At 41.3% G+C, this 13,744-nt stretch overlaps 1 protein-coding gene across 1 annotated transcript in view; it reads right to left on the bottom strand.

Moving 5' to 3' along the window:
• The window catches only part of Gpr158 (G protein-coupled receptor 158), a 358,827-nt gene that overhangs the window by 306,999 nt on the left and 38,084 nt on the right, over positions 1-13,744 (bottom strand). Inside the window, exon 2 of the mRNA XM_041641570.1 lies at positions 11,201-11,306. Within this exon, the coding sequence (XP_041497504.1) occupies positions 11,201-11,306 (106 nt within the window). The remainder of the gene's footprint in view (positions 1-11,200; positions 11,307-13,744) is intronic.

The following is a 13,744-nucleotide window of genomic DNA, read 5'->3' as shown; positions in this document are numbered from 1 at the left end:
TAGCCAATTCTGTATTGTACATCTGCTTCCAAATTTTCAACACACACTACTGTAATGAATGTTGTGGCATGCAGATGTGTGTAGCAGTTTCAAAAGATTTCCTTTGACAAATGAAAAAAAAAGCAATTTTAGCCAAGGTGCCTGTACTTTTAGTTATAATAATTTTACTATCTTACCAGAAAGTTCAATAACAACTGCATTTCTATCAGTTCTTCATGGTAGTATACTCAGCACACAGTATAATAATTTGGTTTGGTTAGGATTGGTTTGGTTTAGCAAGACAAAGTTTTGCTGTGTGTAGATGTAAGTTTCTGTCCCACCCAGTCCCACAGCCGATCAGTCCCAAAGTAACACACAAAGGCTTATACTAACTATACACTGTTTGGCCCATTAGTTCATATTTATTATTATCTAGTTCTAACAACATAAATTAACTCATAATTCATCCTTGGCTATGTTTGGCCATGAGGCTTGGAACCTTTCCTCAGTAGCGCATTCTCATCTTGTTTCCTCTGCATCTGGATGGTGACTGTGTCTCTTCCTTTCCTCTTCCCGGAATTCTTCTAGTGTGGTCACCTCACCTATACTTCCTGCCTGGCTACTGGCCAATCAGCATTTTATTAAACTAATATGAGTGACAAATCTTTTCAGTATACAGAGCATTATCCCACAGAGGCTGTATCCAGATTGGTCTTGAGTTCACAGTCCCCCAACTTCAGCTTCTTGATTGCAGAAACTTCTGTTGGCTAATCTAGTAGGCAAAGTTTTTTCATGTCTGAGAACTGTGTGAAGATTTGCCTGTTATTATAGAGATTATTTATTTCTGTGTCTCCAAGTTCCTGTTTTGTATGTTAGCCACTTAGTACCTAAAGGATGTCATGATTGATTTCATCTTCAGGTTTCCTGGATCTCTCAAGAAGGAAGTGATTCATTTAAATTATGATTTCCTTTATTGGTCCATGTTATTTTATGGAGTGAGAATACAGTCGGAACACACACCTGTAATACTAGCACTCAGAAGCTGAGGTGGGGTGACTGTTGCAACCCTAAGACACGCATGGGTACTAAGCTAGCTAGGGCTATATAGAAAGTCTCTGTCACACACACACACACACACGCACGCACACACCTTGCAAGATGCATTAGAGTTAATCTATCAAAAAAGTACCTCATAGAAAATCAAATGTATACATTGTTAATTATTAAATTTACAGTTAGTGAGACTGTGTTCAGCAAACCTCAAACAGAGAAAACTAGTATAGCTAATTAAACAGGGAGAAATTACCATCAGAAGTGGCTTCTGTGAGACAGTGTTAGAACCAGTGCTCTGCAATTCTGACAGAACAGAACCCACAACACACAGCTCTCCATAAGGAAAGGTATGACGTAGTGTTCTAGTGGAGGAGATGTCAAGATGAGCACAAAGCTTCAGCGTCTTTAAGCTTCCCACAACTGAGTCACACCATCCCAGCCACAAGATGGTGAAGGGCACTGATGTACCCTTGGTTCAGTTGCTGGGAGCATGGAATTGAGCAAAGTTTTATCTCACCCAATTTGTATGAATCAAAACTTAGTTTAGGAACTGTTAAGAACATGATAAAACTCTCAAGAAAAAAATCAATCGTCATCTACAAATTTTAGATTCAAAAAGATTATGTAAGAAATTCAAACAGGTTAATTATTCACAGCCATGGGAACAAACAAGGGAACTTGCTCAGTTGGGCTTGGTAAGGCAAGGCTGTTTTACCAAACCGCAAGATATTTAGCCTAATGGAAAAGCGACTTAACAGTAGCCGAAAATAAACTTCAAATTGCTGAGGGAAAGGTTTCCATTTTTAATTTGGACGGTTCCCATGGAAGAGAGCAAAAGCAATGCCTGAAGAGGAAGGGAAGCCATCAACAGGAAGGTGTCTGCAGATTTTGGCTTAGTGCTGGCACTCTGCGAGCTACCTTGAAGCAGCACCACGGCCTTGCTCTTCATTCTGATGATGAGACGTTCTCTTTAAACAGCCACAAATGCGCTGATGAGGGTGAAAAGAAAAGACACGATGCACATTTACACATCTGGATGATGGCCGGTCCACGGCTCTCCTTTGCTGGAAGACTTTTTCATTTCCAGCATGATATAATGGCATGTAAAAACCGGTGTGCAAGGGTTTTCGCTTCATTTCTTTTTCTCTGGGACAAGGTTTTACCCCAAATTCCTGACTCCCAGGATTACAGCACAAGCTGCCATACCTGGTTCTGATCTTACTCCTTTTCCACCAAGCTAATACAGTAGTTCACAGGAAGATTTCAGAAACCAGTATTCATTTCAAGCTTGTCCTTAGTGTGTCCCTCATTAAATTGGAAGGCAATATTACTGATTGGGCTGTTCATAAAAACTCAAAGATTCGAATTTTTTTTGAGACAAGGTTTCTCTGTAACTTTGAAGCTGTTCTGGAGCTCAGTCTGTAGACCAGGCTAGCCTTGAACTCACAGAGATCTGCCTGTCTCTGTCTCCCAAGTGCTGGGATTAAAGGTGTGTGCCACCACTGCCCAGAAATTCAAAGATTTGAAAGCCTTCCAAACCTACGTGTCACCTCTATACTACGAGCTAGGTCATCTTCTAGAGCTGGCTGGCCACCTCCCTGTCCTACATGGTAGTCACTGGGACAAGCAGCTGTGAGATGCTTGAAGGGGGTTATGGAGGCCATTTACTTGAAATTTGCATTTGTATTTAATTTTATCTATTATATATTAAAATTAGTAGCCACATATGCATATGGCTAGTGCCTCTCACAATAGGCAGCACAACTGTAGAAGTAGAACGATTTTTCTAAAAATTCCAGAGAGGACAAGAGCCCTGGTACAACAGGGCACGTAAGATGAGAACTGTAAGCAGCTGCTTCCAAATTTCTCACTAAATTGGAAATTAAGCTAAAGATCACTGGGAAAGCATTGTAAGCCCTGTTATGCTCAAGGGACTAAGTTGTGCTCTAAATGCAAGCATTTTCAAAAGGGAATGGCCAAGTACTACTTTCTTTACATCTTTGCATTAAATTCCTCTTCTCATCAACTAAATAATACACATTCTTACCTTTTAAAGCATATTTTCTAACTAAAATTATGTGGAGTTACAGACAGACTCCAACCTAAGACATCCCATTAAGGAGGGATATTGGGATGGTATCTGTGACGTGTGTGTGTGTGTGTGTGTGTGTGTGTGTGTGTGTGTGTTTGTGTGTGTGTGCATGCCTGTGTGTTACATGTGTGAAGAGATCACCTGTCTCTGCCTCCCAAGTGCTGGGATTAAAGGTGTGCGCCACCACCACCTAGCTTGACATTCAGCAGCATTTACAGTCATATATACACATACTCTCACACAGGCATACACATATGTACATAATTAAGAAAATAAAGATACATTTTAAAAATGTCAAGTGCCTGCTGAATCCAAGAAAGGGTACTGAGCAGCGGCAAGGCTCCCGATAAAGGTGCTAGGAACCAATCTCATCTTCTCTGTAATATCAGTGTGCACTGTAATTGCTGAGATACCTTTCCATCTCCCAAAGTGACTTTTTAACAATTCTGAGAAAGTATTTCAAAGTGAGAATACTGAAAATATATATTTGAAAATGTTTCCAGTGTATGTGAGTTTTGTTACCAGAATCTAAAAATATTCAGAGAGCCTTGCAATTTAAACTTGAAAATAAAAATTCCCAATCAATCCTACAAAAAGAATATAAGCTAATTTTAAACATATATATATTATTTTTAGCATTAAATATTTATATCATTTTATTTTTATATACAAAGGAATATATACATGTACATATATACAATATACATATATTCCTTTAATAGATACATATTATGCATATATATTCCTTTAATATATACATATAGTCCTTTAAAATACTAAAATGCTCAGTTTTCAGATTAGCTTATAGGGATCAACACCAGTTAAGATGAAAACCTGCTGAGTATATTTTTGCATAAACCTTTGAAAAACTAGTAGATGGAACTGAAAAAATGGACATCATGATTTAGCAAAAATGGATTCATGCCATTTGTATTGATAGAGCCTTGCAGAGTGTGCTCATCACCAGTGACAGATGTTAAAGCTAAGTAAAAAGCCTGCTGAACCTAGAGACCCTTAGGTTGTTGTATGTCAGATAAAAGGTAATGCTAAGATAATCTTGGCCCATGCTCTCTTTGTGCTCAATTTCCTAACACTGGATAATCAGGAGAGGTCTGCTGCGGACAGACTGTGGCACCCCTCAACCCAATCTACCTATGCACAAGCCCTTTGGAAGGACCCCTTGTCGGGTGCCTGGGCTGGCTCCGACCCTGTGCTTATTTGGGGAAAAGGCCATGCATGTATTTATGATACCAAGACTCAAGATGCCAGATGGCTCCCTGAGCATCTGATAAAATTGTATAATCCAACCAGGGAAAATAAGCCCTGAGAAAATTTCCCTTCTTGTGTTTTATTTCAGATGCTGACAAAAATCTTGACACCACCTTGGCTATGGGTCCTCCTAATTTGGGCCCGTCATCTCGGAGGAGCAGCACCTCCGTATCAATTTTTCAATTTTACCTGGCAAGTCATAAATGAAGCAGGTGACATCATTAACTCCTCCTCCACTATAGCCACAACTCCTGATTGGGGCCCTTTAGAAGTAGATTTCTGCAAATTGGCTTTGGGAGGCCATTCAGATTGGGGAGTAAACGATAAGTTTCTCCCTTTAACACAGGCTCCAGAAATTCCAATCGATTTCACGAAGCAGCCTGGCTGTACCACCAGATTTAGCAGGCGCGTCCTTGCTCTTACACCAATATATGTTTGCCCTGGAGCCTCCCACAGAGATCGCTCCCTGGCCTCCAAATGTGGATTTAGTCCTGATTATTTCTGTGCCTCATGGGGCTGTGAAACTACTGGGGATACATATTGAAATACCTCTTCTTCCTGGAATTATATTCAAGTTAAGAGAAAAGGCCCAAAGCAAAGCTTAGCTGCTCGATGTGTACCTCACAGATGGTGTAACCCCTTAGTAATCACCTTTACAGAAGCAGGAAAGAGGTTGATTGGGTCAGTTCTAGAGGAGTAGAATGGGGGCTCCGTCTCTATATGAGCGGAAGAGACTTCGGGGTGACTTTTAAAATAAAGTTACTAAAAACAGTCCCCCAATCCACTGTTACCGCGGTAGGCCCCAATAAGGCATTGCATTTTCTGACCAGTGAGCAACTTAGTCGTCCTTCAACTCACAAACAAATGCTGACCAATAGTTTCTCTGTAACGGCCCCTCCCTTTCAACCCACCTTGCCCCAAGGACTTCCCTCTTCTGCTGATCTTATTCTATCTATGGTCAATGCTTCTATAGTTGCTTTACATGCTATTAATAATTCCCTATATGAGGAATGCTGGGTTTGCTTTTCACCAAAGCCCCCCTTTTATGAAGGTGTGGCTGCTTTTGGCTCCCCCAATTTAACTAATGATACAAAGCAGTAAAGGTGGCATCCTGTTGATGGTGAAGGTCTTACGATAAGCCAGGTCTCTGGCATAGGGCTATGCCTTAGGGGACCAGCCTTGCGCTTCCCTCAACCATTGCAGCATACCTGCAATCAGACACTTATTGTCAGTATTTCTTTTCTTATATCTCTGCACCTGAAGGATTCTATTTTGCCTGTTCCTTGGGCCTCACCACTTATATAGTTACCAGTAAGTTTTTGATCAATGAGGATTATTGTGTGCTAGTGTGGTTGGGACCTCGTCTGACGATACAGGAGTCAGAGGATCTCCTCCACTTTTGGGAACAGGGCGCTATTATGCCCCGATACAAGAGGGAACCTATTTCAGCCATTACCTTGGCTGTTGTTTTGGGATTAGGAGCCACAGGTGCAGGAACAGGGATTGCCTCTCTTATCACCTCCCAACAGCAATATGCTCAACTTAGTCTGGCAGTAGACAGAGACATTCAGGAATTTCAAAAAGGTCTGAAAACCTAAAAGATTCATTAGTCTCTCTGTCAGAGGTAGTTCTGCAGAATAGACGAGGCCTTGACCTGGTTTTTCTTAAAGAAGGGGGACTTTGTGTTGCCCTTAAAGAAGAATGTTGCTTTTATTCAGATAAAACAGGCTTAGTACAGGATAGCATACAGAAGGTAAAAAATAGTTTAGAAGAAAGAAAAAGAAACAGAGAAAAGCAGGAGTCTTGGTACCAAAACTGGTTCTCCACTTCCCCCTGGCTGTCCACACTTTTGCCTAGTTTATTGGGCCCTCTTATGGGACTATTACTACTATTATCCTTTGGCCCTTGGGCCTTTAAAAAACTAACCCGCTTTATTAAGACCCAGATTGACGAAATAACAAAGGATTCCATAGCTGTTCATTACCATCGCCTGAACACTCGAGGCTCCATGGAGGACCTCAGAACTCCAGAGACAGAGCAACCTGCAGCTGCTCTCCAATTTTCCACCCTTGCTACACATCCCAAACCCTTTAGATCCTGGAATCCCTGGGAAAAAAAAAATGTTTGGCAGGCAGCACTCGTAATCTTATTGTGGAGTAGGCATTTAGGAAGGAGGATATACCTTAGGCCAGATTAAAAGGTGAATACTGGGTTTGGAAAACGCCCTTTCTTCTTGTCTGGAAGATGGAGTTATTGGTGCCCAAATTATATCATTATATCTTTTATTTGAGGAACTCCTCACAGTCTTTTCATTAATGATAGATGCAGGGGCCCAATGATGGGAGTTAGTGTGGACCCTCGCCTGAACAGCACACCATACAGAGATTGTAGAAACTGGCTCAACATGGCATAGTAACAGGCACGAGGGGTGCACTCCACATGGCCTAAGACAGTGTGCCCTGTGATCTGCTTACTTTAAATCTCACTAGATACCTTTTATTTGAAGAGCTCCAAGGATGGGTGACTTGTGGCAGGACATCCCCCAACCTAAGACAGGATACTGGGAATCCTAGGACTGGTAAGGGGGAAAAAAGACCTGGTCCCCACTCGACCTAAGAATCATAAGGCACCCCTTTGTTCCCAGGAGAGGTAAATTGCTTCACCATTCGAGAGGAGGGTCTCTCCTTGTCTCAGTCCCTTCTCCTTTAGATCTGACATCATGGTTGGACTCTGACCTGTTGCCCTCCACTTAACAGCTGCCTGTCTTTATAAAAGAAAGGGGGATCTGTCAGGAGCCAATTTCCTCCTAGGATTATTGCAGGAACCATCACCCTGGGGAGTCTGCAGAGAACCCCACACCCAAATTGGCTGTTAGTGGAGAGCTATCTGTTAACGGAACCCGCCCCACATTCCAAACTATCTAGAGAACTAGGTGTGTCAACCTGTGAACTCCTGGCCTACGTGACCTGACCGAACGTGAACCACGTGACCAACGTGAACCACGCAGCAAGAGCCCAGGCCCCTGTGCCCACCCCCCAACTCCTTACCCTATATAAGCTGTACCCCATCTCTAATAAATGGAGGCTTTGACAGGAACCCCAGCTTAGCCTCCTTCTTGTCTCCTAGCCCATTTATCTTCCAGATAGTGCCTCTCCGTGACCCTGGAATAACTGAACTGCCAGGCGGGTTACTAACCCTAGACTAAGTAACCCGCCAAGGCAATCAACAGTTGTATTCCTAAGGAATAAATTATTGTAACAATGATGACAAATAATTAGTTGTAATGTTCTTAATAAAAAAACTTAGTAAGGTACAAGGTAAATGTAATGCTCTCTTTAAAGATATAATTGCTTCCTTTTACAAAATATCATTTTCATTAAGATATTTCAGCCTTATGCCGACCTGATTTAAGTTTTCTGATTTACAAAAAGATATAAATACAATAAAAGATTTGTATACTCTGTATATTTAAGATGTAGGAGGCACTTAGTGTTTACTAGTGGCCTATAATGAAACAGCTTAAAGCTACTGTATTAGTGCTTCCTATTTCCTGCTGATGTTGTTGTGGTTGTTGTGGAAATGAGACTTTTAAAATAAAAATCCATTCATTTTGCATGTATAAAAAACTGTAGAAAAGAGTTCTTTGTGTACTCAAAGCATTGGTAGGAAAAGAGGTTAAGAATGAAATGGGTACTGAATATAAGGCCCAGTCCATTCTGCGATGATCCAGAAGAATCTCCATGCACTTCATCCTGAGAGGTGGTCTCAGATCTTGCCTTGCTATGTTCCTGGCGATGGTGGCATGGATTCCTAGACCTGGCTCTATGAATCCAGTGGGAAATTCTTTTTCCTCATAGTGTTCTTGGGGCTTTTGTCATTGTGCACATCAGTTTCCGTCTCCAGCATCAGTCCTGCTCAACTGATATAACTTGTTCCAGGAGCCAAAAGGTCAACACACCAGAAAAATGTCAAAGTGAAGTTGGGACATATATTAAGTCCCTCTACTATTTAAAGAGGAGAATACTAAACAATAGCAAAATATAGAACCTACTCCAAACTATAGCATCTTGGTTTCTAAGGATACAGTTCCACGATAGCCCTTGTAGAATATGTATGACTGCATCAAGAACCTCCTGATCCTGGCACAGATACATAAGCCCTTATGTTCAACTTGAATACCTGTAAAAGCCACAGAACAGGGAGGGAGCAGGTTCTAAGTCAAAACATGCAGTATCATACTTTTCCCTTTCTTTTCAAAGATAAGTTCATTTTATGGGTTTGAGTGCTTAGTTTGCGTGCATGTATGTGCACCATTTATGTACCTGGAACTGGTAGAAATCAGAAGAAGGCCCTAGTACCCCTGTAATCTAGGTTACAGGGGGTTGTGAATTGCCATGAACCCTGATCCTTTGCTCAGCAGCCAGTGGTCTAACCACTAAGCCTCTCTCCAGCCCATCATTTCAGCTTCTTGATAGCACTTTTGGAGCACTGAGCTTCTTGCTACAACATATTCAAATAAGTCATTGAACTGTCAGTTGTCCTAAAGAATGTGCTTTTTGAGTTTTTCCATGAGAAACTGGGTAAATACTATGCATATATATGTATATGTATTATGAAAAGTCACATATTTCAACCTAATCTTTGTTCATTGGAATAGAAAACAGTATTATTTCTTGAAATAATTTATTTGAAAGCTCTAAAACACACAAGACTCAAAAAATTAATATTGCTGATGCAATGAAAATAAATCAATCTTCTAAAAGTAGTTATTGGTAATAAAACCATCCAGTTAAAAAATGAATGCCACAAAGAAACAAAATGACTCAAACATTATTATAAGCTAAGAAGGGCCCATCTTCCTATTTCTAAACAGACTGTTGACTCCAGCACCCATACCAAAACAAGGCTGCCTAGAAATGGTCACTCTTAGACCAATAACCACAGTGGGAATTCCAGCACGGAAAAAAAGTCCATGCTAGTTAAAGACAATGCAAAATGGCCACACAATTGCCTTGGAGATAACCAAACTAAGGACAATCACCAATCATCAATTGAAATTTATATGTTTGAAATTGCTCTATTCATTCAAAGGGAAGTAAAGCCTCAGAAATACTCAAAACCATAGGATTACCAAATAGGGGCAGAAGGTTTTACCAAAGCAAAAGGGCTCACATACATCATGGAGCCCCACTCGGTAAGGGATTGAGGTAAAAGGCTACATAGGGTTGGCTGTGTGAGGGTGTATAGACATGAAAGAGATTTGGGAACATATGCGAGGAACCAAAGAGGAAAGATAGCATTATATGAACATTATGGAGGCGGGATAGGTTTAAAGCAGCATCTCTCAATCTGTGAGTTGTGATTTTTTCGGAGTCTAACAACTCTTTCACAGAGATTACCTAAGACCATCTTGCAGATCAGATATTTATATTACAGGTCACAACAGTAGTAAAATTGCATTTATGAAGAAGCAATAAAAATAAGTTTATGGTTTGTGGTCACTACAACATGAAGAACTGTATTAAAGGGTCAAAGCTTTAGGAATGTTGAGAACCACTGGATTTAGAAGGACAAGGAAAAGTATGAAGTTGTTGGGGTACTCGGGGGTGGAGAATTGGGGGCTATTGTGATAAAGAGAATGGAAGTGGATAAAGGTATACGTGATACGTAGGGGAGTGTGCGACTTTGGGAGATCGTTGGGAGAATGGTGACCTTGGTGCTATCTTAGTGATGTGCAACAGCATGACATTGCAGGGTGTGCATAAGGTGCAAATGTGAAGGGATTATATCCATATATGTTCATACATATGCCTGTGTGCCTATAATTACAATGACAAAAAGAAGTACTTAATGGCAAACGTCCCTTCTGGCTTAAATGGCCTTGCTCTAAAACCATATATGTGCAGTATGCACAACCGCCATTCACAAATGGAGAAGTTCAAATTAAAGATGCTGGGTATGACTTTGTAGAAACACCACACCCTCCTATTTAAAAATAAACTGAGTCAACTTTCCTTACAAATTTATGGAGTCAACCTTGGGATATTCCAAGTGTTAAAGGTCAGAAAACTGGAACTGTGTGCATGTTTTCACAGCATTTTTGGACCTTAGAGACAGATTAGTGAGAGGATATTCTTTAGTATGTCATCATATTTCTTCTTTGAAACTGCAAAAGGCAAGTGGAAAGGGTCATTGCTGTTGCTGTTGCTTCCTGAACAAAAAAGACAGGTCTTTCGCAGAAGTGTAATCTCTGTTCTTTATCAGCCAGAATCCCACCCAGTCAAACCCAGTGGGGGTGGAAAGGAGGAAAATGCACACAGCTCTCACAATCCCTTTCCAGATCCCTGCAGATAAGTTTCTCCTTGTTTTCCAGACTACCCTGCCATACCTGCTCTACTACATTTTAGCAGATGGCAACGTTTCTAAAGGGATCCCACAAATGTGACAATGAGCATCATCATGCATGAAAAGATGTTTGCTCTGTTTGGTCCCGCGGGGGCTGTTTCCTCATTTCTTGATTGTTGTACATTTCTAGCTTGTTCTAAAGAATTAAATCATCCTTTAATCAAAGTCAAATTTCAGCCACAACCTACTTTTGGCCTTGTCTTAAGGGTCCCCAAAACAGTTTCTCTGCAAAAATGTTATTTTCTCCCCTCTTTCAGTTTATTTGACAGAAGTGAGATGTGTCTGGATTCTTTCCTTCTCATTCGGATGCGTAGGGTCATTCACCCACGCAAATGAAGCATGTGCGAGAACCTTCCACGCCTTTGCCTCCGATTTTGGAAGATCTAATCCTTGTGTTCTTACCTCTGAGTTGTTAAGATGGCATTTGTGAGTCCCTGAAAACCAGCCGTCACTTGAGCATTGGTCAATGTCCACTTTCTGGAGATTTATATCAACTTTCATCACACCCCTAAAATAAAACAAAGAAGAAGAAAAAGTCAGCATGAGCCTTGACATTTTCTAACCGTGTTCTGCCCTGGAAATGAGATGAATGTAAAGAACGTCCTAAGCTGTTCACACTGCCCACTTAGGTTTAACTCAGGTTAACTCAGAGAAGAAACATAGGAGGGCAAATCCAGCAAACACTCATTTTGTTCAGCTTGCAAAAGTAAGGACTTTGTACATTCACAATCTCCATCCTCTTAATGTGGTACCTGGAACAGAAAAGGTGCTCAGGAAATAGCTAAAGATTTACTAAACCACACAGTATGGTTGTGGACATCACAGAAAACTTGACTCTAAAATATCACCTGTCCCAAAAATGCCTTCTTTACAGTGAGTCGTAGTCGAGTGCTAATCTCATTTCACTCTCCTGCTAAAACTTGTCATCTGTGGTGGGAGCTCAGAGAGGCTGGCGTAACCGGGAGAAAAAGCTTCTCTTTCCACTCATCTTCTATAAGTTACATAAATGCACAGATGATAGATAGGTGGATATTTATAACATGATGTAAAACGTAGAACATAGGCGTTAGTATTAGTAACTAAGATTAAGATTTTTAAAAAAATTGCTTGCTTTGACCAAACCTGTGCTTGCTTTGAGCAGCTATTAAGAGTTGTTGGCAAACTGCTACCAGATATGCCAATGTTATAAATGTGTTATTCAATAAATTCTGACATTATGGATAGACACAGGCATATCCATCTCTGTTTATGACATAGTACACATGTCAGATAATAAATGATAGTTATAATAAATTCTATGATGTGATTTTGGTCTTGTTTGTTGTTTAGTTTTCAACTTGACACAAGCCAGGGTCATCTGGGCAGAAGGACCCTCAACTGAGTAAACGCTGATATCAGACTGGCTCAGACTGAGCAGTTGGTAAGACTGTGGGGGCACTTTCTTGATTAAGGATTGTCAGGGGAGGGCCCAGCCCAAGTTGGTGATACCATCCCTGAGCAGGTGGTCCTGGGCTGTCCAAGAAAGCAAGCTAAGAAAGCATAGCAAGCAAGCCAGTAAGTAGTTTTCCTCCATGGTCTATGCTTCAGTTTCAGCCTGCAGGTTCTTGCCTTGACTTCCCTCCATGGTGGACTGTGATCTAGGTCATATAAGCAAAATTAACTGTTTTCTCCCCAAACTGTTTTTGTTCATGGTGTTTACCACAGCAATAGAAGGCACACTATGACAAAGAAAGAAACATTATGGTGGAGGGGAACAGGTCAAAGGGAGAAGAGGAGATCAGGGTAAAATTTATGACTGGAATAATGACAGCCCTTCACCTTTCATGGCCAGAATCATGAAGTTTCCCACTGGACTGTCATTGGCTACAACATTTTAGTATTCTCCCTTGAATGCCTCTTTATGAAGCATAAATTATCCAAAATAGCTATTTTTACTTGTGTCAAAATTTCTAGAAATAATGAGTTCAGTTTTTTTTGTTTGTTTGTTTGTTTGTTTTGGGTTTTTTCTTTTTCCAGCTATTTGTAACACCACGGAGAGCTTAGAGGCAAGACAGGCCAAAAGTCTTGCTCGCTCAGCACCATGGTCACCAGTGGGAACTGCAGGAGGCTGCCATTGTTCTGCTGCTTTTCTTTGAAGAAAATTGGCTTCAGAGATAAGTAGCTTACTGGTTGGGAACGTTCTCCCTTAGTTTTAAGTTCATATATAGAAACTAAAAAGTCGCCGCAGACTTTCAACCCAGCCACGAAGCACTTTGGGTTTGCTCAAAACCACCAGAGGTAAATGAGCCGTGCGTTCACCAGATGGGAAATCAGTGCTGACTCATCTTCATTAGGGCCTCCTTGGTGCCTGGAGACCCACTGAGCCCTGGGGAAGGTGCTATAGACTTCCGGAGAGGGAGGTGGAGTTTAGGGGGGACTCCATCAGAGGGAAAAGCTCTCATACTGGGGAACAGTAGACATTGTGAAGGAATGCAGAGATGCAAATGAGCACGGTCTCTCATTCAGAGGCCGGCTCCAAGCCCCAGCACGCCTGCACCTGGAGTCTCTGGGGCAATGTCTCTGAGGCGGAAGTTCTGTTCCGTCCTTTCACATCCCAGAAGCTCCACATGCTGCCAGCAAATGACTGTAGTTTAAATGCCTCAGGACTAGAAAATGAAGGGAGAAAAAGACTATTGGTGACTTCCAGAGATTAAAAAGCAACGAATTCTATAAAACTATAACTTTTGTTATAAAGTAACTTTTGTTACTCCTAAAACCCTTGGTGCTCCATAGACCAATGTGTCCTCCCCTACTTGTTGTGGGCGGGGAGGGGCGGAACGGGAGGGGAGGGGAGGGGAGGACACAGGACAAGCTTCAAATTCCTTTCATTCTTGACAGTCTAATATTTTGTCACCCTGAATAGGTTTGCGTACCAGAGTCATTGCCAAGTGCTGCAAATTGGCTTTC

This window comes from Microtus oregoni, unplaced genomic scaffold, assembly GCF_018167655.1.
Source record: "Microtus oregoni isolate MIOR12 unplaced genomic scaffold, Mior012 000070F_ref0000104, whole genome shotgun sequence".
In the NCBI taxonomy this organism is placed as follows: Eukaryota; Metazoa; Chordata; class Mammalia; order Rodentia; family Cricetidae; genus Microtus; species Microtus oregoni.
The sequence above is the reverse complement of the archived record's forward strand: the minus strand, read 5'-3'. Positions and strand labels throughout refer to the sequence as shown.